Source organism: Sciurus carolinensis, chromosome 6, assembly GCF_902686445.1.
Source record: "Sciurus carolinensis chromosome 6, mSciCar1.2, whole genome shotgun sequence".
Taxonomy (NCBI): Eukaryota; Metazoa; Chordata; class Mammalia; order Rodentia; family Sciuridae; genus Sciurus; species Sciurus carolinensis.
In genome coordinates, this window is record NC_062218.1 from 120,300,951 (window position 1) to 120,323,326 (window position 22,376).

Sequence of the window (22,376 nt, forward strand, 5' to 3'; positions counted from 1 at the left end):
GCTATGTTTAAGGAATGGGAATGAGACGTATTAGGTAAACAAGAATGATAATACTGCTATTTATAATAAGTTCTGCTGTACTACTTGATTTGCTACCACATATACACTACTGTGATTAAAATTCAAAAATAAAAGGTTATTAAGTCAATATTTATATATTCCATTCATTATTATAAAAGATATAATGAAATTAATATTGACTCTGCATTTAAACATCATTTCTTTAAAAATTGAACTTAATCAGCAGGACTATCTCATTCTCCATTTTTTAATCAAAAATACCTTTGTGGGTTTCCTATTCAGTGTGTGAGAAGATATATGAAACTTCAGGGGGCATATCATCCTGGACCTTCAAATATTCCCAATATATAGGGAGAAGGTAAATTATTTAACTGACAGTTTAAAATATTTTATGTTGAAAGAAATACAGACATAGAGAATATAAATGTCATATAAGTTTAATATAAAATAGATCTCATATCCATTTCTTGCTTTCAACTAGACAATTTAGTCCAAATCCTCTATCTCGGGCTGGGGAGATAGCTCAGTCGGTAGAGTGCTTGCCTCTCAAGCACAAGGCCCTGAGTTCGATCCCCAGCACTGACTGCAAAAAACAAACAAACAAAAAAAAACTACCACTCAAATCCTCTATCTCAGGTACATATTCACTTTCCTTTATCATCAGGGGCACTTCAGGTAAAAAGTTCAAGTATAAATGTATATGGACACAAATTAAGGATAAAAACAAATCCTTAAAATGAAATGTATAACACTTTTACAAGTAAACTTCAAAGATTTCAAAGAGTAATGATTAAAGAAGCAATGAATTAAAGGTACTTTTCAATCATCAAAGAATAGGGTAATAACATTTAAAAAATCTGATATATAATACTATTCAGCCATTAGAAAGCTTGTTTGATTCTCTGGGTTTTCCCGGAATCATTACCTGTACAGTACCCTTGTATCTTGAAGTGTTAAAAGGAGGAAGAAAATATATTTGGTCAATGTTTCATATCAGATCAACAGTATGACACATAAATATGTACATATTAGGGGTTTGCTCAAGAATGTTTTGTGGACAGTGTTATGTAATCAGAAGTCCAGAGATCACTGTTCTACAATATTACTTAAAGTTTTCAATTTCTCCAAGGGCCACAATATTGTTCTATCTATAAGATTTCAGCTCAAACTCAACAAATCTTATTAAAAATTGAATGTAACTTATACATATAATGGAATATTACTCAGCCTTAAAAAGGAGAAAAATTCTGTCACATGCTACAAATGGATAAACCTTGAGGATATTATGCTAAATGAAAGACAAATGTTGTGTAATTCTACTTATATGCAGTATCTAAGTCAAATTTCTGTAAACAGAAACTAAAAGGTGGTTACAAAGGTTTAGGAACAGGAGAAAAAGGGGAGTTGCTGAATGAACATAGTTTCAGATTTGTAAGATGAAAACAGTCCTAAAGATCTGTTTCACAACAATGGGAATATACTTAACACTATTGGTTATACATTTAAAAAAGTCAACATGGTAAATTTGATGTTTTTTTTACTCCTAATTTACATCAGACTGGAGAAAAATATATATGTAAAATTAGGTCTAGGGGTATAGTTCAGTAATAGAACACTTGCCTAGCATGTGTAAGGCCTTGGATTTGATTTGTAAGGCCTTGGATCTGATTTCCAGTACCCCTTCCCCTACCTGCCACAATTAGAATGAAGGAAATATATCCAAGTCATTTTCCTGTAGGACTTGGAACTGCCAAAAGTATTAGAAAACAAGGTTGGGAGAGAGCATCATGTTCAGCATCAGAAATATTAAATGAAGTCTAGGTTAGACAGATGAGATGCTCCTTTTTGTATAAAGTTATACAAAAACTTTATCATTTGGTTTTAGGAGTAAAGTATCTGTAAAGGGGTAGACGTGCATTTCTTAGAAAATTTATTTAAACTTTTATGCTTTCTCTACCTTTATTATATAAGAATTTGTCTTCCCTAATTATTTATAAAATTAATGAACAGAATGTGTTTTAAACTTAAATTTATATTATATAGCCCTCACACAAAGTACATCTAAGATACTAAAAATGTATTCCCTTTCCCAGGAAAATTAGATATTCTTTTATTGTGGGTCTTTTAAAAGTTCTTGATAATAAATCACCAATTTAAAAATGTTTGGCGTGTTCACGCATATTTAAAATACCAATTTTAAATATGCTGAAGTTTTACCTTTCTGGTTAAGAAATTTTGCTAAAGGAATGACAGCAATATGTAATAATCACAAAATACTGAATATAATATGTGATAATCACTGAATACTGAACTTTTATTTTTATGCAAGTTTTACAGGAAAAAGAAAAATGTAGATTTTGATATATATTTATCATAAATAATACAATGCCAAAAATATAGATTAAAATGCCTTTAGAATACCTGTCATTAGCAGCCTCATGATTAAAAAAAACTTATGCTATGCTTATTGCAAATAAAATATTCATTTTATTTTTCATTCTTCAATTTGAAGACAAAAATTATTACTATGAATTTATATAGACATTTTATAATTATTTTAATTGCAATCACAAAATGCAATAAATATTGTACAAATAAAAGAAAAATATTTCATTTTGCTTTACAGTGTGCAATAAAAAGCAAAAGGATGGATTTCTAACTGTTACCAGAAAAAGAATACATTTTTTGAAAATTTCTATTTGCTTAGCCAATTCTCTACTTTATAAATTAACCATAGTGACAAACTTACTTAGAACTCCATGAACATACCACCTGAAGTACAGTTTAGTTAGCAAATCTAATTCTTCTTTAATATGTGATTTAGAATTCACAAGATTAAAAATTAAAATGATTTATGTATACTGAATTTTTCATTAAGAATTCCATTCTGCCAAGCTACTTCTTGTAAAATATCATTTATCCTTTTGTTAAATTACAAAGTTTGTGTTTAAATATTATATTTCTAAAATAATCAGTGCATTAAGTCATATGACAGACACATAAAGAAAAAAATAATTCATGAGACCATTATTGCAAAGAAAATAAGAATTTATACTGGAAGGGAAAAACAAATGCTGACTTTCAAATTCTTCTATTAGTAACTAAGTTTTTGAAAACACTTTTAGAAAACAGATGCTTAGGGGTTCTAAACAAGTAGTTCATCTTCAATATACAATACTTTGATACTAACAGGGTTTTAAGGAAAATGAAATATTCCAGATTTGTCAGTTTTCATTTGATAAAATTTAAAAGCTAAAATTTTACATGCTAATTTTGATCAAATTCAGACCACTTTTCTAAATACATTATTTCATTCCCTTGGTCAACAATGTGTATCAATTACTATTTAATGCAATAAGACCCTTAGGATATCATGATTATATTTTGTAGTAATCCAAACATGCAGGGCTGCTTACCTATAATGTAAAGTTTACCAAGCTGCAGGGTTGTGTTGGTGTACTTCCAGAAAGTAATAATGCCTTCAAAAACTGAGATTTCAGAATTTTACTTCATATTGAAAATCACCACTGCTAGTCCTTTATCTTGTTTGATTTTCAGCCATCATATTTTCTTTCTCTGGTTTTTAGTGGATCTGCCTCACAAGACTGCTGCTTCTAATTGCCATTACTACTCTCACTATCTGCTGTCTCCCTTATCACCCTATTCCCTCTCACTCTCTCCCTACCCCTTCTCTCGCTCTTCTAGCTCCTTTTCAAAGTAGATCAGTTTTTGGAAACAACCATCCTTTTAGGCTTCTTTTTTTTTTCTTTTAGCCTTCATCCTTTCGTGGGTATACATGTTATTTTCTGGTAAACAAAAGATGAGGGGCTGGGGAGGTAGCTCAGTTGGTAGAGTGCTTGCCTTGTAAGCACAAGGCCCTGGTTCGATCCCCAGCACCCAAAAAAAAAAAAAAAGATGAATCACATTGTTCATCTTTTCTTTAAGTGTTCCTACATGCATGACGGCTTGTATTTAAAATAGTTTCTGGGTTCTCAAAGACAGATGAACACCATATAACCTGGATATGACTACATTCAGCCTTACCACTAAGTAGACATGTCTCAAATATTCTATATTATTTGGTTATCATGTCCCCAAACAAGATGTTAAACAGATGCAAATATTTTCTGGTCACTTGATATTTTTATTATTTGAGATTCAGTTAATGGTATGATATAACTTATGAAGGTACTTAAAATGGTATTTAAAAAATACCATTTATTAATGATAATTTTGCCTACAATCAACAAATAAATCTGAGTGGTCAAACAAGGACCAACCTGGACTTTAAGTAAGATTTTTCACATATCTCTGTATGGCAGAAATGGGTGAAACTGAGACCTAATGGCTAGTTAATAAGAATGTATTTTTCTTTCTTTTTCTTTTTACACACACGTGGACATTCCTTAGCAAGAATTTATCTCCTTTTAACATTTCACATTAACAAGATTAGAGTCTTAAATGATTTTTTTGGACCTGTAAAAAAAGATCCCCAAATAATTTACCAATTATTTAATACTAAACTCAATAGATCTATGAATCTTAATCCTGTAGAATGTGAAAGTTTTTCTTGAATTCAAACTTTTAAAGTATGTAGTCCAAGGTGAATTACTTATGAAGTTAGTTGTTTTTTTTTTTTTTCCTTCTAATTGATGCAAAAAAAGAAAAGAAAGGGCTGGGGAGATAGCTCAGTTGGTAGAGTGCTTGCCTTGCAAGCACAAGGCCCTGGGTTCTATCCCCAGCACCGCAAAAAAAAAAAAAAAAAAAAAAAAAAAAAAAGAAGAAAAGAAAGCACAGGAAATAACTCTTTTAAAAACTAGAAAAGATATGTAGAAATTAAAAATTTTAATATACAACAGTAAATTTAATAAATGCCTGCATTTGAAAATGCCAAATTTGCATCTGAAATTTTAAAGTTCTTAAGGAGGACAGGTAGAAGAAAATAAGTTTAATTTAGGGTAAAGGGTATGAACCCAAGAGAGAAAACAATGATTAGAGGAGGAAGGAAAGTGAGGTACACAGATAAATACCAGGCAAGATACTATGAAATTTGAGAAGGACTCATTTAACCTTGTATATTTTCAGTAGCTAAGAGGAGTCCAAAGTGAATTAGACCCTGAACTTGTTCAAGGATGTTAGAGGCCATGGCAGTAAAGATTACAAATTATCCTCTGATGCTATTTGTCCTATTGCGCAAGCACTATTTTGTAATTACCTCATATACTTAGAAGAGATCCAATGTGAAGTCCATGCCATGCCTAATAACAATAACTTTAGTTCTTAAACACTAAAGTTCTTTTAACAGAGAAGTCAAGTATTCTATTCCAACGAGGCAATGACAAACTACTTCTACTTCTAAAGCAGGAGCTGTCAAATTACAACCTATTTTTGTAAAATGAGATTTTTTTGGGGTAGGAAGATAGTCATACTCATTTGTTTACATACTTTCTAGGGCTGCTTTTGTGCCGCAAGGGCAGAAAACAATTGGGGACATCAAAGGGTCCATTTACTGAAAAAAAAATGTTGGCTGACCTTTGCTCCAATTTACAAAATAAATTTTCTTTATTTTAAGTATTAACCATAAGGGACAGAATCCTTGCTTGGTTTGGTGGTATGGGGTTGTTTGTTTGTTTATTTACTTTATTTATTTGTTTTTGGTGGGAGAAGAAAAGAAACCTGAATTAGAAAGAAGAAAATGCTAGGTAACTGGGGAGTGGGGGGACCAGTTTCAATTAAGAGGACAAAGTAGAACCCTGGCTACCAGACTTTTTTGTTGTATAATGAGGTGGACCACTGTTTAGTGGAAACCGCTTTTGGAAAGCACAATGAATGCCAACAATGCTATTAATAATTATTTAATATTTTAACAAGATAACTACTTTTCTTTCTTTTAATATACCTTCATTCAAACAATATTTAGCAGCTGGGTTAAGGGGCACACACCTGTAATCCCAGTTCCTTGGGAGACTGATGCATGAAGATCACAAGTTCTAGGTCAGCCTTAGCAACTTAGTGAGACCCTGTCTTAAATTAATAAAAGGGTTGTGGATGTAGCTCAGTGATAGAGTACTTGCCTAGCAAGCATGAGGTGCTAGGTTTAACCCCAAGTACCACCAAATTATGAGGGTGGGAAGGGGGGAGGGAATGAAATAATTTATCAATCATGGTGTAGATTTTGGCAATAATTTATTCTTAAACAATGAAGACAACCAAATTCTCAAATGTCTGGCTTTTGAACACATAAATATCCAAGACCACAAATACACATAGATACATGTATATGTTGAATGTAGATGGTAGAAAAGAAGTATGTTGAAGCTCATAAAGAGATAAATAACCTTTCTGAACTTCTCAAATGTGTGTGTAGGGCTTAGATTTTGAAAAGCATTTAAAACTTTAATTTATTCAATGCTAGTATAGGATGAATCAGGCTTCCAGAACTATGTATGAATCCATACTATTCCCTATAATCTTCATAATTGGAAAATCAAGATTATTACATATGGGTCAATAAATGACAAAAACAAAAAGTCAAAAAGCATTATGAAGATTCTTTTCAAATTGAGAGTTTGTTGTTTTCAATATTTAAATAAATGTAGTATGTACAATTTTAACATTAGAGATGAAAAGGGAATACAATTATTTAAAATATTTACTTTTCATGGTATTATAAACACTTAGAAATCCAAAGCCCTAATGGCAAGAACTATAATATGCAAATCATAAAAGCAGCCTCATTTAGAATGTTTTTCCCAGTCATTTCAAGCCATAGCCTGATTTCCCATGATTAGCACTGACTTTGTTTTATTTTTACACATTTAAAAATGTTAAAATCTAAGGGATAGAAAATATTCAAAATGGAGAATTTGAAAGCAGAATAGCAGTAACAGTTTTGCAAAATGCTAATCATCATTTTAAATCAAAAATATGGCTTGATTAAAGTAAATTTCTCAATTTTCCACAAATGCCAAACAAAATGAAACTGTCCCACTCTACACCAACCCCTCTAAAACAACACAAAGCAAGCTGAATCGTAAAAGCCTATTTCTAAAGCTAATATCTTGCCTGCAAGACTGGGAGGGCTATGAGAACTGATGGCTGAAAGAGCTTTGGAAAAGCCCACACATTCCATGGAGAATACCACTACCTGGTGGGGACTAGGCACAGCAAAGTGCCTTCCTGCCAAAGAAAGAAGAGAGAATCTGTATATAGGATAGAACAAAAATGAAGGTTACAGTATATTTCAAAACAAATCAAGTTTCAATAGTAAAAGACAATAAAATTGCATTTGATAATTCTAATCACTGGTGCAGAAATATCTTGAAGTCTGAAAATGACACCAGAGAGCTTTAATTCATTTTCACCATAAAATTATTTGTTCATGGTTTAAGAAAATGTCATTTAAGAAGAATTGTCTGAGTAAATTAAAATGTAATTACATTTGACACAGTTACCATTTTGATGAATAAATAAAACTTCAGTCTTAAAAAAAAAAAAAGAAAAGAAAGACTAAAACTCACCACGTAAAGCTTTTGAGTGCACCTGTTCTTTGCTGGGAACATGTGCACCTCCACCAAATACAGCAGACCACATTTTTTCATTTAGAGGATGGGCGACAATCCGAAATAGTTCATTACTAGAATGTGTTGCCAGGCCATGAATGAAGAGGCTAAGATACACTGCTGTGAGGATCTCACAGAGCAAGATTGTAAGTCCTGACTGGGCTTCCTCGCCCGAAGAATTCAAAAGTCTAATTAGACAAGTTATTCCTAAAAACAAAAAACAAACATAGCTGCCACTGATGATAAAATTTTAAATTAAAAATTAACTGTATTTTTTCTAATTTTTAAAAAAATGTACCAAAGCAGGATTCAATATTTTGTTCAATAGATTCTTAACCAGTAAAGGTTATTATAGTTAATAAACAAATGTTGGGCTATTCTACTTAAACACCTAAAATCTGCAGTCCTGACTCAAATATAAGAGATAAACTTTCAAAGGCAAAAATGTTTATGAGAAGAGCAAAATTATTTTTAAAATAAAACAAAGTACTTGAGTTATTTCAGTATAATGATCAAGGAAATATTAATGTTAAGTAATATGAGAATATGTAATGAGGGGTGAATGATAAACTGTTGTCAGTTCTAGCAATATTTAACAAAGATTATCATATGGCAAAACAACCCAAATTTTCTCTTTAGTAATCTAAGATTTAAAAAGGCTAAGAAAAAAAAATCCATTGACACTCTTAAAAAAAAAAAAAAAAAAGGCTAAGAAAAAACTCATTTGTATACAAATTATTTATACCTGGCCATTGAGATGGCAATGTATTGGGAGTTACGGCTTCATCTAAGCTTGTTGTTCTCAAAGAATGTCGATGGGGAAGCAGTACTGTCTGATACACCATTCCAGTAAACTGGTTTGTTTGAAATGAACTAAGAAAAGAAAACAACATTTAAATCTATAATGACTTACATATGTAATTTTTCTAGTTTTAGATCTAATTTCTACGTTAACTTATATACAAATATTTGTTCACTTATTATATTCTATACCATATAAGTAGTATACTCTTTTTTAAAAAATATACTTTTTAGTTGTAGTTAGATGCAATACCTTTATTTATTTATTTTTTATGTAGTGCTAAGGATAGAACCCAGGGCCTCACATGTGCTAGGCAAGCACTCAACCACTGAGCTACAACCCCAGCCCCAGTAGTGTACTCTTTAGTATTATATTAAAGAAAGTATTGGGCTGTATTGGCGGGGGGATGTAACGAAGTGGTGGAGTGCTTGTCTTGTTCATGTGAGATCCTATTCAATTCCCAGCACTGCAAAAACAAACAAAAAGATCCTAAAATTAACTATCCTTTCAAGTGTAAATATACATTTTCTAAATCATTTGACAGGTTTAAAGTATATTTATTTAATAAAAAACAAAATAGAAACAAATGAAAAGACTAGATCACAGTGGAACACAAGGAGCAAATCTATCTGCAGAACTTTAAAACAAGGTTTTCTGATTGAAAATAAAATGAATTTAGATTCAATTTCATATTTAATAGTTAGCCTAACCTCCATTAAGCAATGAACCAGGTACTAGGTATACAATGAAAAATAGTTTTTGTCCTCATGAAACATACATTCTTGTGAGGGAAAGAGACACTAATAATTTTGTTATATTGTTCTTAAAGATGAAACAGCATTATGAAGGCAAAAGAGAGGAGTATGTCATATATCTGGGAATGCAGGTGAAGTTTCCTTAAATATGACACTTTAAGAGTAAGCAAATAGATAAATGAACAAAATAACTTCAGTTTGGCATGAACAATGAAATAATTGTGGCAGAAAGTGGCACAAAGAATGTGTAAAAATGTCAGAAACTGGCACTTTAGAAATTCTTATATCATACATTAAATAAATATGACATTTAAACAGCAAGTTATTGGCTAGAATCTGTTCAGATTGACAAATTTCACTAGTCATTATATTTTGATGCATTTGTACATAGTTTCTCTGGCTTTACTTTCCAGTTTCAAGATGACAGTAGGACAACAAAAGTCTGCCATCACCCTGCTATAGTAAGCCCATGGAAACAACAGGATGATTAAAAAATATGTAGATATTCGATATCAAGAAATGAACTTTTAGAGAACCAGGGTCAAAGAAGTTCAGTTGAAGTCATCTTGGGAACCTATAACCAGAGTAGTAAGTGGAACCACATATGTAGAATTCATACACATAATATGAACAGACATAAAACTAAAATCAAGGAAGGCTGTGATATCATGTGAGATATAAACTCACCAAAAAAATCTTCACTTGCAAAAGCCTACTTATCAGAACATTAAGAAAAGTATGTTATACTCAAAGAGGCTTTTAAAAAATTGTATAATTAGAAGCAATTATTAAAATCAGTAAGAAAGTAAAAGGGAACACATACATGGCAGAACAGGAAACTCCTGATTCTCCTTCTACCCATAGAAACACCAAATAAGCACCTATGGATAGAACAATTCTCCTTGAGAGAAAGTCAGAAACCAGTTGAGAAACTTCCAACCACTGGACAACTCAAAAAATCTCCATATCAAATGTGTAGGGAAAGCCAAGGCACACTCATGTATAGAACTTACTCTGGGCACTGCACCATAAATTGGGAAAGGAACTGCCAACACCAACTATTCTCCTGTGGAAAGGAGAGTCTAGACCTCATATACAATGCTTAACCCTATGGATTCCCACAGTTTCTTAATTCATCAACTGTGGGAACAGGAGAGAACTAGACACATAAGATCTCTCTAGACCCCAGAAAAATAATTAGGGCTTTATTCAAGTACAAAAGCCATACCTGGGACTTCACCATCCTAAGAGCAGTGCAGAGAAAGGGATTCTCCCTCTCCACCTTTCTTTCACAAGAATTTACAAAACATCCCTGCAGCATCTACTTATAAACAAAACAAAAACAAAAACAAAAAAACAAAATACAGTATTGGGGATTGGACCCAAGGGCACTCTAGCACTGAGCATAGATATCCCCAGTCCTTTTTATTTTTTATTTTGAGAGGGGATCTCACTAAGTTGCCTAGGCTGGCCTGAAACTTGGAATCCTACTGCTTCAGACACTGGGATTACAGGCATGTGCCACTGTGCCTGACTACTTTCTGCTTTTAATTGACTTGCACTGAGGAGCTGAAGAAACAATTATTAACCCACTGCCAGTCTAGGAGAAGCCTATATACACACCAAGTGCCTCAACTCTCATAATATCCACTTAAAGAACTGCATTCTACATCTCCAGTTCTGGAAGCAGAAGGGAATATAATACACATATCTCTATAGACTACAGGAAAAGTGGTATTTTTTTTTTAATATGGGCATGTAAGCACCTTCAGGAACTTCATGCCCCTGGAGCAATGCAGAGAAGAAGCTTACAACAATGCAACATCTTGTTTCTTTCCCAAAGGAAATTTGGTATACACATTGAAAAAATAAAACAAACAAAAAGACTATGAACCAAAGGACTTCATTCTAAACCTGGTAGATCTGGGATTAGAAGGAACTAGACATATACTAGTATCCCTTGACTGCAGAACAAGGAGCTAGTTTTTAAGAGGAGTCCAAGCACTTCCTGGGGCTACAAGACCTAGGAGCAGAACAGAAAAGGCCAGGAAAAAGAGGCTCTAATTTTCTTTCTGGAAGAGGCATATAGTACACAATTGCGGAGGTTAGTTAATTCATGGCCTGGTTTCTAGCTAACTTTGTATGGGGTACTTAAAAGGCAAACAGACTAGGTAGGCTTCTGGTAGGTAGCACCAAAGCTTAGCCATTACAGAAGACCTCTCCCATGGTTCATGCCAGAGATACATCCAGGCCTACTTGCTTTCTGCAATGAGTATGGTCATGCACCAAGTACTACAACTTTCACACTGCCCACCTAAGGGATTGTCTCTTTAACAACCTAGCTCTTGAAGTCAAGAGGCCTGGCAATACTGAGTGGCTCAAGACCACAGAAAACCAACAGGTAGTCACATAATGGGTCTACTTTCAGCAGTTATACGTCTAGGATCAGAAGGACTAACTAGATCAGAAGGTGAATATAGGCACCTGCCACAGATCTTGTCCCCATCTTAATGCAAAGAAAGAGAGAGACAGATAACCATACCCAGCTTCACTGTGAAGACAGAACTGTCACACAATACTAAACCTTCCTAGACACCAGCTAAAACCTCTGGCAACTATTATATCACTTTCAGAATACCAACAAGACATGGCACGTCCTCAGCTCCAGGATGCCTCCCAAAACCTCTGTTTGGACAAACACAACAACTTGAGCGGGATCTTAAAATCTCTGACCAAGCAGATTGGTAAAATCCTCTCCTGCATGAGGCCAGGATACCAAGATGATATTGCAACATGAAATGCATAGAAAGCATGACAGAGATTCAAGGAAAATGAAAAAAAAAAAAAAAAAACCCAGGAATATATTCCAAACAAAACAACATAAATAAACCCTAAGCAACTAACTGGAATAAAGTAATTTTTTGATTTATGCAATAAAGAATTAAAAATAAATAATTAAAAATAGAGTTAAAAATTTACACTGTAAAGAAAGCAATGCAAAAGGAAACTGAAAACTTAAACAAATAGAAAGTATTAAGAAGCACAAAGAGAAATCACAGACATGAAAAATATTATACCTGAACTGAAAAATTAAAAACAAGGGTTCAACATGAAACTAGGATCAAGCAGAAAGAAGGATTAGTGAACTTGAAAGCAAATCATTGGAAATTATCCAAACTGGGGAACAAAAGAAAAGGGGGGGTGGCAAAAATAGCTTAAGAGACTTCTGGGATACTACCAAGTATAACATTATTAACATTCCAGAAGGAGGAGAAGGAGGAAAGGAGACAGAAACCACTTTTGAAGAAACAGTGGCTGAAAATATAACATATAAAAATCAGAAACATTTCTACATGCCAAGAGGGAATGGAAAAAGAAAACAAGAAAGCAAATCATTTATAATAGCAATAAGTACATAGAAATAAACTTAATCAGAGAGGTGAAAGATCTCTGCAATGAAAACTATAAAACACTGTAGAAATGTGATGAGAACACAAAAAAATGGAAAGACACTCCATTTGTGCACTGAAAGAACTATTAAAATGTCCATAATAATCAAAGGGATCTAAATATTCAATATAATTCATATCAAAATACCAAATGATATTCACCATAGACAAAGAAAACACAGACTATACAGAGTCACAAAAACTTTAAGTAACCAAAGTAATTTTAAGCAAAAAAGAACAAAACCAAACATATTACAATATTTGACTTCAAAATATACCGTAGCCAGGTGAGGTGGTAGGCACTTATAGTACTGACTAAATGGGAAGCTGAAATGGGAGGATGTTTGATTGGGAAAGTGGTAGGGAATACATGTGTGAAAGTATCACAGTGAATCCCATTATTCTATACAATAATGTATTAATAAATTAATACATGGACGGGGGGTATAGCTCAGTGGTAGAGCATATTGACTTAGCATGCACAAAGCCCTGCGTTCAATCTCTAGCATGGCGAATACAAACACATACACACCCCAAAGGTATAATAACCAAAACAGCATGGTAGAGGCATAAGAGTTGACAAGCAGACCAAAGGGAAAAAATGGAGAACTTAGACAAATGCATCAAGTTCATATGCTAGGGAAAGAAGAATCTCTAATAAATTGTAATGGAAAAACTAAATGTATACATGCAGAAGAATGAAACTGGATCCTCCTGTCTCTTGTAATATACAAAAAACCAACTCAAAATGAACTAAAGACTTAAATGTACAAACATACTACTAGGAAACATTAGAATAGGCAGATGTTTCAAGGCATTAGTCTGAGCAAAGATCTTTGGATACAACTGCAAAAGCACAGGCAAGAAAAGCAAAAACAGATGAACACGATTATATCAAACAAAAAAGCTTTGGCACAGCAAAGAATACAATCAATAGGGTAAAGACAAAACCTGAATAATGGAAGAAAATATCTGCAAATTATCCTTCTGACAAAGGACTTATATCCAGAATATGAGGAACTCAGCAGGAAAAGCAAAAAACAAAACAAAACAAAAACAAAATAATCCAATTAAGAAATGGGGAAACGATCTCAACAGACATTTCTCAAAAAAAGACAGATGCCCCAAAAATATGTATTTGAAAATGCTTACTATTGGTCACCAGGGAAATACAAATCAAAACTACAATTAGATATTATGTCACCCCAGTTAGAATGACTATTATCCCAAGACAAAAAAATGACAAATGCTGGTGACAATGTGGATAAAGAACTCTATTCATACATTGTGGTTGTAAACATAAATTTGTACAGTCATTATGGAAAACTGTACTGAGGTTCCTCAAAAAATTAAAAATTAGAACTACTATATAATCCAGCAATCCCATATATACTGGATATATAACCAAAGAAAAAGAAATTCGTACATTAAAGAGAGATCTATACTCTGATGTTTACAGCAGCACCAATCATCACTGCTAAGATGAAATCAAACAAGGTGTCAATCAGTGGATGAATGGATTAAGAAAATGTGGTATGTGCACTTAATTTAACAACTGTTCATTCATAAAAGGAAAGAAATCCTGCCATTTGGGGCACCATGAATGAACCTTGAGGACATTATGTCAAGTGAAATAAAACAGATACACAGAAAGGCAAATATCACTGCATGTTCTCTCTTATATGTTGTAGAAGCAGAGAGTGGAATGGTGGTTACCAGAGGCTAGAAAAGGATAAGGGGAAGTATAGAGAAATGCTGTTTAATGGGTACAAAATTTCAGTTAGGTAGAAGGAATAAGTTCTAGTGTTCCCCCCACTCCCAGGTAAAAAGATGTATTCAATGTGTGAATAGCTAGCTTTCTGTTACCAAAAAAAAAAAAAATTTCTGTGATTCTTCAACTAACTAAATAAATATATAGCCCTCAAGGACGCAGAATATCATGTCCAGTTCAAAAGTCACTTTTTGTTTTATTTTGCTTGAATTTCACAGGCAGGTGCTCTGATCAGTGGACACAGGACTTCTTTGGCAGTTTTTTCCTCTTTCTTCTAATAAGGAGATTACAATTTTGTCTGTCAAACACTCTGGTCATTTCTAGGACCTCTTTACCACACTCGTTTTTTACACTTGTATCTCCCTTTTGTCAAGAAGTAACTCAACCAACTGTTCATGATTATTTAACATGGCCACCACGAGTGGTGTCTTTCCATCTTTGTGCCTCACACGCACATCAGTTCCGGCCTCAATGAGGAGTGAGGCCACCTTCTGGCTGCCTGACACCATGAAGACTCTCATGAGCAGTGTCCACCCTGAACCAGCGTCCACCCTGAACCAGCGTCCACAATGTCCACCTCACAGTCATCCTTTATCATCTAGTTGATCACAGTGCAGTGGCCTCCATCTGCAGCCCACTGCAGAGTTGTACAGCCTCCCAGATCTCCAGCCTCCCAAGAAGTCCCATGTCTACAGAGGTATTTCACAACATCCAGGGGTCTCTGTAGCACACAAGCATGAGGCTCTCCTTGCCATTGCCACTCTTCAGATTCACATCTGTACAATTAGAAACTAAGATTTTCACAAGTCTGGTATGTCCTTTCTGGGGAGCAACCATCAGAGCAGTAAAGCCAAACTTATTGGGAACATCAACTTTGACAAGGCCTCCTTCAAGTACCTGAACAAGCAAATTTTCATCATTCACATTGACAGCTCAATGAGAGTGCTCACTGCTAATGGGTTCTCCTTTAAGTGTGCATTTTGGGATCTTCTTCCTCGATAAAGAATCCAAGTCACTGTTCCTGAGGTCCTTGCCATTTCACCTTCTTTTCCAGATCCCAGTATAACTCAATGCTGTGATGAGTCACTGTGCCCACAACAGGTAGATGAGGCTTTGAGGATGACATGATTTTCTGGTGCTCTAGGCTCAGCTGCAGTTCTAGTGTTCTTTAGCACAGTAGGGTGACTAAAGCCAATAACTTATTATATATTTCAAAATAGTGACAAGCTCTCTTATAGCTTTTGAATCTTCCCCCAAAAAAGAAATGATAAATGATTGAAGTCACAGATATGCCATGTGCTGATTTGATCACTACACACATTGTATAATACCAAAATATCACACTGTACTGCACAAATATGTACAATTATTATATGTAAATTAAAAAAAAAATTTTTGAAACAGTGAGGGGGATCTCACGAAATTATAAGAGATACCTGTGGAAGAAAGGAAAGGGACAAGGAGTGGGAGGAGTGGCGAGAAATGAGAGGTACTGAGGATGTAAATGATCCAATTATATTGTTATATCATGTGCATGTATGAATATGTAACCACCAATCCCATTAGGTATAATTATAATGCACCAATAAATTAAAGATTTTAAAAATCTATGAGAGATCTTATGAATAAAAAAGGAATTTCTAAAATATTAACGTTGCCTAGATAAAAGATAAGACATTGCTGAAAAATGAATCAGTGTCTGGGAAATTAAGCTAAGATTTGCTCTGAAAAATACACAAACAAAGAAAAACACCATGAAAGTTAAAAGAGGAGATCCAAGATGGCAGACTAGAGGGAAGCTACGTTCCTTGTCACTCTGTAACTCTGGTTTCAAGCAGAGGCTATCTGTTTTTTGGTGAGGCAGTTTTTACTGCTTATCAATCTCCTGCTATTTACCCCATTTGTCTACTGTGATCACCTACTGTCTGCCAGCATATCGACGCTTTTGAGTGCAGACTGCTCACTGTCAGGTGCCTATCATCCGCCATTTGCCTGCCTCTTCCTCTCCATTGCCTGCCTTACAACTATCTATCACACACCCCAAGAGGTTCACCACCCGAACATCTGACAACAGTCAGCAAACTGATTGCCGACTGCCAGTGGAGCAACAGCTGCCTGCTGTTGCCTGGAAGATCACTGTTACAAAACCTGCAGGTTTGATTACACATGGCTGCCGCCATTTTGAGACGACAGCCAGGCCCCTTAGGATCCCTGGCTGGACTGACTGAGCCCCATCTCCAAGATCTCTCAGCCCAACTGGTCACTCTCTGCCTCTGGGGCCCTCACATCAACTGACAGTTCCCTGCCGCCAGGATCCCAAGACTAATGATTGCACCCTATCACTGGGACCCCAGACTGACCGACTGCACCCGGCCTCCAGGACCCCGAAACCACACAAGACACACCTGACCTCCAGGACCCCTGCCTGACCAACCATACCCTACCTCCAGGACCTCCAGCTGACCACGTCCACACCCTGAGCTGCAGCTCCCCATTTGCCAACATATTTGGAAGCCAGAGTGGCCATTTGGATAATCCTGGAGGCATAGCTCCGATCTCTAGGTGGGGCAAATCCCATCCTGAGATGCCTGCTGGAGACTTGAAGCTCACTGTCAGGTACCTCTCATGCATCAGGCTACTAAAGATTGGGAGGTTGGAATACTATATAACTGTTATACTGTAGATTTTATTTTTTCTCCTTATTGAACAATTTTAAGTTTTTATTTCTTTACTTTTCTTGCTCTCTTTTCCTTTTGTTTACCTGTTCTCTCAGAGTCTCTTTCTCCCTTTTTGCATGCTAACATCCAATTTCTTTTGATTATACTCTCACCCTTTCTATTATCTAGAACTTCTGTATATTCTTTTCTTATCCCATTAACAGCTACATCCTACATCCCTCTGCATCTTCTTTGTTCTGCAGACCTTATTGCAAATCTATTTGTTATACTGAAGATAATAATTGAACTCATTCTGTTTATTATGACAATATTGTTAATGTCCTCATAGGGGCTATTTGGTCTAGGATTGTATACTGTCTAAATTGGGCTCTGCTAATACTGATCTCCCCTTAAAGAAAAGGTTTTAGAAACCTATAGGACCACTATAAGCCTATAGGGGGGAATCTGTAATACCCTATTTGCAGAATTAAAAAAGTGACTTGTTTAAAAATTATGAAGACTTTCCAGATGGCAGAGCAGTAAACCAAGTGAGGGCCCTTCTAATTTCAAAACTGTGTGTGACTACATAGGCTGCATGTCTGTAAAGTTGGTCCTAAAAGAGACTCAAGTCATTCAGGACCTTTCTTCTCTTTCTCCCTAATGTATCTCACATCAGCTTTTCTCTACTCCTTTCTGTTTACCTATTTATACCCTACTGCAGAGAAGCTTAGTTAGTCTTCTCTGACAACTCATGCAAATAGTTTCAGAGAGGGCTCTGATTGGTCAGGGGCAAGCGAAATGGCTAAGTATGTTGAGAGGAAATGAAGGGATATGTGGAATAACAGGATGGACCTGTATATCCAATCCACAAGGAACTGGAAGGTTTTTCACAAGGGAAATTGTGAAGCTTATGTTAGTCTGTTTGCTCTCACCAATGACACAATACCACAGAGTAGGTGAGTTATAAAAAAAAAAATTATGTATAGTTTAGCTCATGTAAACCAATATCTTTGATGAATATAGATGCAAAGATCCTTAACAAAATACTGGCACATGTATCCAAACACATGTTAAGAAAATCGTGCATCATGATCAAGTGGGGTTCATCCCTGGAATGCAAGGATGGTTTAACATCTGTAAATCAATAAATGTAATCCATCATGTCAAGCGTTCGACAAAATACAACACCCCTCCATGCTCAAAACACTAGAAAAAATAGGGATAGTAGGAACACACTTGAACACTGTAAAGGCTATTTATGCTAAGCCCATGGCCAACATCATTCTTAAGAAGAAAAACTGAAAGTATTCCCTTTAAAGACAGGAACAAGACAGGGATGTCCTCTTTCACCACTTCTATTCAACATTGTTCTTGAAATACTAGCCAGAGCAATTAGACAAACTCAGGAAATTAAAGGGATGTGAATAGAAAAGAGGAACTTAAGTTGTCACTATTTGCTGATGACATGATTCTATATTTAGAGGATCCAAAAAACTCCTCCAGAAAATTTCCAGACCTCATCAATGAATTCAGCAAAATAGCAGGCTATAAAATCAACACACATAACTCTAAAGCGTTTTTATACACAAGCAATGAAACATCTGAAAGGGAAATGAGGAAAACAACTCCATTTGCAATAGCCTCAAAAAAAATAAAATACTTGGGAATCAATCTAACCAAAGAGGTAAAAGATCTCTACAATGAGAACTACAAAACATTGAAGAAAGAAATTGAGGAAGTCCTTAGAAGATGGAAGATCTCCCACGTTCTTGGATAGGCAGAATTAATATTGTCCAAATGGACATACTACCAAAAGTGCTATACAGATTCAATGCAATTCCAATTAAAATCCCAGTGACGTACCTTACAGAAATAGAGCAAGCATTCATGAAATTCACCCAGAAGAATAAGAAACCCAGAATAGCTAAAGAAATCCTTAGCAGGAAGAGTGAAGCAGGGGTATCCCAATACCAGAACTTCAACTATACTACAAAGCAATAATAACAAAAACGGCATGGTATTGGCACCAAAATACACAGGTAGATCAATGGTACAGAATAGAGGACATGGACACAAACCCAAATAAATACAATTTTCTCATACTAGACAAAGGGGCCAAAAATGTGCAATGGAGAAAAGATAACCTCTTCAACAAATGGTGCTGGGAAAACTGGAAATCCATATGCAGCAGAATGAAACTAAACCCATATCTCTCACCATGCACAAAACTCAACTCAAAATGGATCAAGGACCTCGGAATCAGACCAGAGAACCTTCATCTTATAGAAGAAAAAGTAGGTCCAAATCTTCAACATGTCAGCTTAGGATCAGACTTCCTTAACAGGACTTCCATAGCACAAGAAATAAAAGCAAGAATCAAGAACTGAGATAGATTCAAACTAAAAAGCTTTCTCTCAGCAAAGGAAACTATCAGCAAGGTGAAGAGAGAACCTACAGAGTGGGAGAAAATCTTTGCCACTCATACTTCAGATAGAGCACTAATTTCCAGAATATATAAAGAACTCAAAAAACTCTACACCAAGAATACAAATAATTCAATCAACAAATGGGCTAAGGAAATGAACAGACGTTTCACAGAAGAAGATCTATAAGCAATCAATAGATATATGGAAAAATGTTCAACATCTCTAGTAATAAGAGAAATGCAAATCAAAACTACACTAAGATTCCATCTCACCCCAATCAGAATGGCAATTATCAAGAATACAAGCAACAACAGGTGTTGGAGAGGATGTGGGGATAAAGGTACACTCATACATTGCTGGTGGGGTTGCAAATTAGTGCAACCACTCTGGAAAGCAGTGTGAAGATTCCTTAGAAAGCTTGGAATGGAACCACCATTTGACCCAGCTATCCCACTCCTTGGCCTATACCCAAAGGACTTAAAATCAGCATACTACAGAGATACAGCCACAACAATGTTCATAGCTGCTCAATTCTCAATAGCCAGACTGTGGAACCAACCTAGATGTCCTTCAATTGATGAATGGATAAAGAAACTGTGATATATATATACACACAATGGAATATTACTCAGCTATAAAGAATAATAAAATTATGGCATTTGCAGGCAAATGGATGAAACTGGAGAATATCATGCTAAGTGAGATAAGCCAATTTCAAAAAACCAAAGGATGAATGATCTTGCTGATAAGCAGATGATGAAACATAATGGGGGGTGGGAGGGGGCAACAATGGAGGAAGGAGGGACTGTGTAGAGGGAAAAGAGGGGTGGGAGGGGTGGGGAGGAAGGAAAAAATAACAGAATGAATCAAACACCATTACCCTATGTAAATGTATGATTACACAAATGGTATGCCTTTACTTCATGTACAAACAGAAACAACATGTATCCCATTTGTTTACAATAAAAATAAATTAAAAAAAAGAAAGTTAAAAGAAAAACAAGATGAATCCACAAGTTCTACTAACATTAAAAAAAATACAGAAGACAGGTAATACCAGAAAAAATAAAGTCAAAGTATTTCAAAGAATTGAAGATAGACACAGAAAGACCCAACAGAGTGTCAAACACTTTAAAACCTAGATAAATTATGTTGCAATTTTAGAATATGAGAAAAATCCTAAATATCAATTCTCGTGTGTAATATTTATTAATTACAAGTTAATCCCTCCTTTTTCTGTGCTCCTTGGGCTTTTACTATCAAATTGTAGTATTTATCATTCAAGTACCAAGTCATGATACAAATGATTTCTCAGTTTACATATTTGTCTTTGACTAGACTGACCTTAAAGATTTCTTTATCTTTTTTAAATCTACTACAATGTCTAGCATAAGGTAGCGATGATTAATAAGCTGGTTAATAAGTTATATTAACAAGGGTTTACTTGGGATTTATTTGCCATAAAGACAAGCTACATTTTCAAAATGAAAGAAAATACACTCAATGCTTTTTGCATTAAACTGCCACATGTAATTCTAAAGTAATAATGTATAAAATATGAAACCTCATCAGTTACTGAATCCATTCTTAAATTTTACAAAAAGATATTTACCTGTAGTTATGACTACAGCAAAGGCACTGATAAATACAAGCAGAAAGTGAGGCTGCTAAGGTGTGCATTACATATACCTGGGGAAAAAAACAGAAACAAGATAACTAAGTATTAATGTTTTTACGTAAAATTATTTTCAAGATCTAATATGATTAGCATTTTCAAAAAGGTAAAAAACATTTTGCCTCTATAAACTATATGTTTATAACACTCATTTCTAACTAAAGAAATCTCACTACAGAAAATTTACAGAAAAGAGCAAAATTTATAAAACAAAGCAACTGAAAGGCAGTAGAGTCAAAATATTTGTTTCAAGGAAGAGAAGATTCTAAACTCCTTGACAGGAGTTATAATAGTATATTCAAAGATGAAGGAATAGGTAAGAAAATAAACTAGAATATTAAGATTCTCTGATTATGAAAGTCTTTTAAGTACATAAAAATGGGGAGTGAATAAATCTAATTGTTATTTTCTACTTCAACTAAAATAAGACCTACGAAATGAATTTTTAAAATGTCATATAAATGAAGATGTAAGACCAAATATAGGAGACTGCAAAATGATCAAAATATTTTGTAGCTTCTCTAGTAGAGTTGGACTCTTATTTTTGCATTCATTGAATCTGGGCTAGCCTTGTGATTTGCTTTGGCCAAGAAGACCCACTAGAAGTAATATGTGAGTTCTGAACTTGTCTCAAAAGGCCCTGTAAATTCTACTCTTACTACTTTAAAAAGATTTTTTTTGTAGTTGTAATATGAACAAAATGCTTTTATTTGTTTATTTTTATCTGGTGCTGAGGATCGAACCCATACATGCTAGGCAAGCACCCTGCCACCGAGCTACAGCCTCAGTTTTTAAACTACTACAACTCTCATGTGAAAAAAAACTAGGTATGACTGAGCCATAAAGTACACAGACATTTGGTGAAACATTATTTTGGGTGTGTCTGTGTGTTTCCAGATAAGATAAATATCTGTATCAGTAGTCTGGTTAAAGCACAGTGCTCTCTGTAATATGGGTAGACATCATCCTATCAACTAGAAGATCTGAAAAGAACAAAAAGGCTAAATAAGAGGGAATTCCTCCTGCCTAAATGCACTGAGCTGGGACAGCGGAGTTAAACTCAAAACCAAAACATCAGTATTTCTTGGGTCTTGAACCTGTTTGCTTTTAGACTGGCTATTATACCACAGATTTTCCTGGTTCTTAGGCCTTCAAACTGGGACTACAGCTACACTATCAGTTATCCTGACTCTGTCTCTGTCTCTCTGTCTGTCTCTCTCTCTCCACATACTATTGGTTCTGTTTCTCTGAAGAATCC

General features: G+C 34.8%; 1 protein-coding gene and 1 pseudogene across 5 annotated transcripts in view; both read right to left on the reverse strand.

Moving 5' to 3' along the window:
- Window positions 1–22,376, reverse strand: part of Dmxl1 (Dmx like 1) — a 160,205-nt gene that overhangs the window by 52,592 nt on the left and 85,237 nt on the right. For 3 of the 5 annotated variants that reach the window (XM_047554853.1, XM_047554856.1, XM_047554852.1), the window contains exons 26-29: window positions 21,056–21,132; window positions 8,329–8,456; window positions 7,542–7,790; window positions 7,087–7,200 (exon numbers count right to left, since the gene is read on the reverse strand). In XM_047554853.1, coding sequence (XP_047410809.1) covers window positions 7,087–7,200; window positions 7,542–7,790; window positions 8,329–8,456; window positions 21,056–21,132 — 568 coding nt within the window. The remainder of the gene's footprint in view (window positions 1–7,086; window positions 7,201–7,541; window positions 7,791–8,328; window positions 8,457–21,055; window positions 21,133–22,376) is intronic. The other 2 variants (XM_047554855.1, XM_047554854.1) reach the window with 1 other exon arrangement.
- LOC124986489 (fibronectin type 3 and ankyrin repeat domains 1 protein-like) lies at window positions 14,592–15,498 on the reverse strand (annotated as a pseudogene).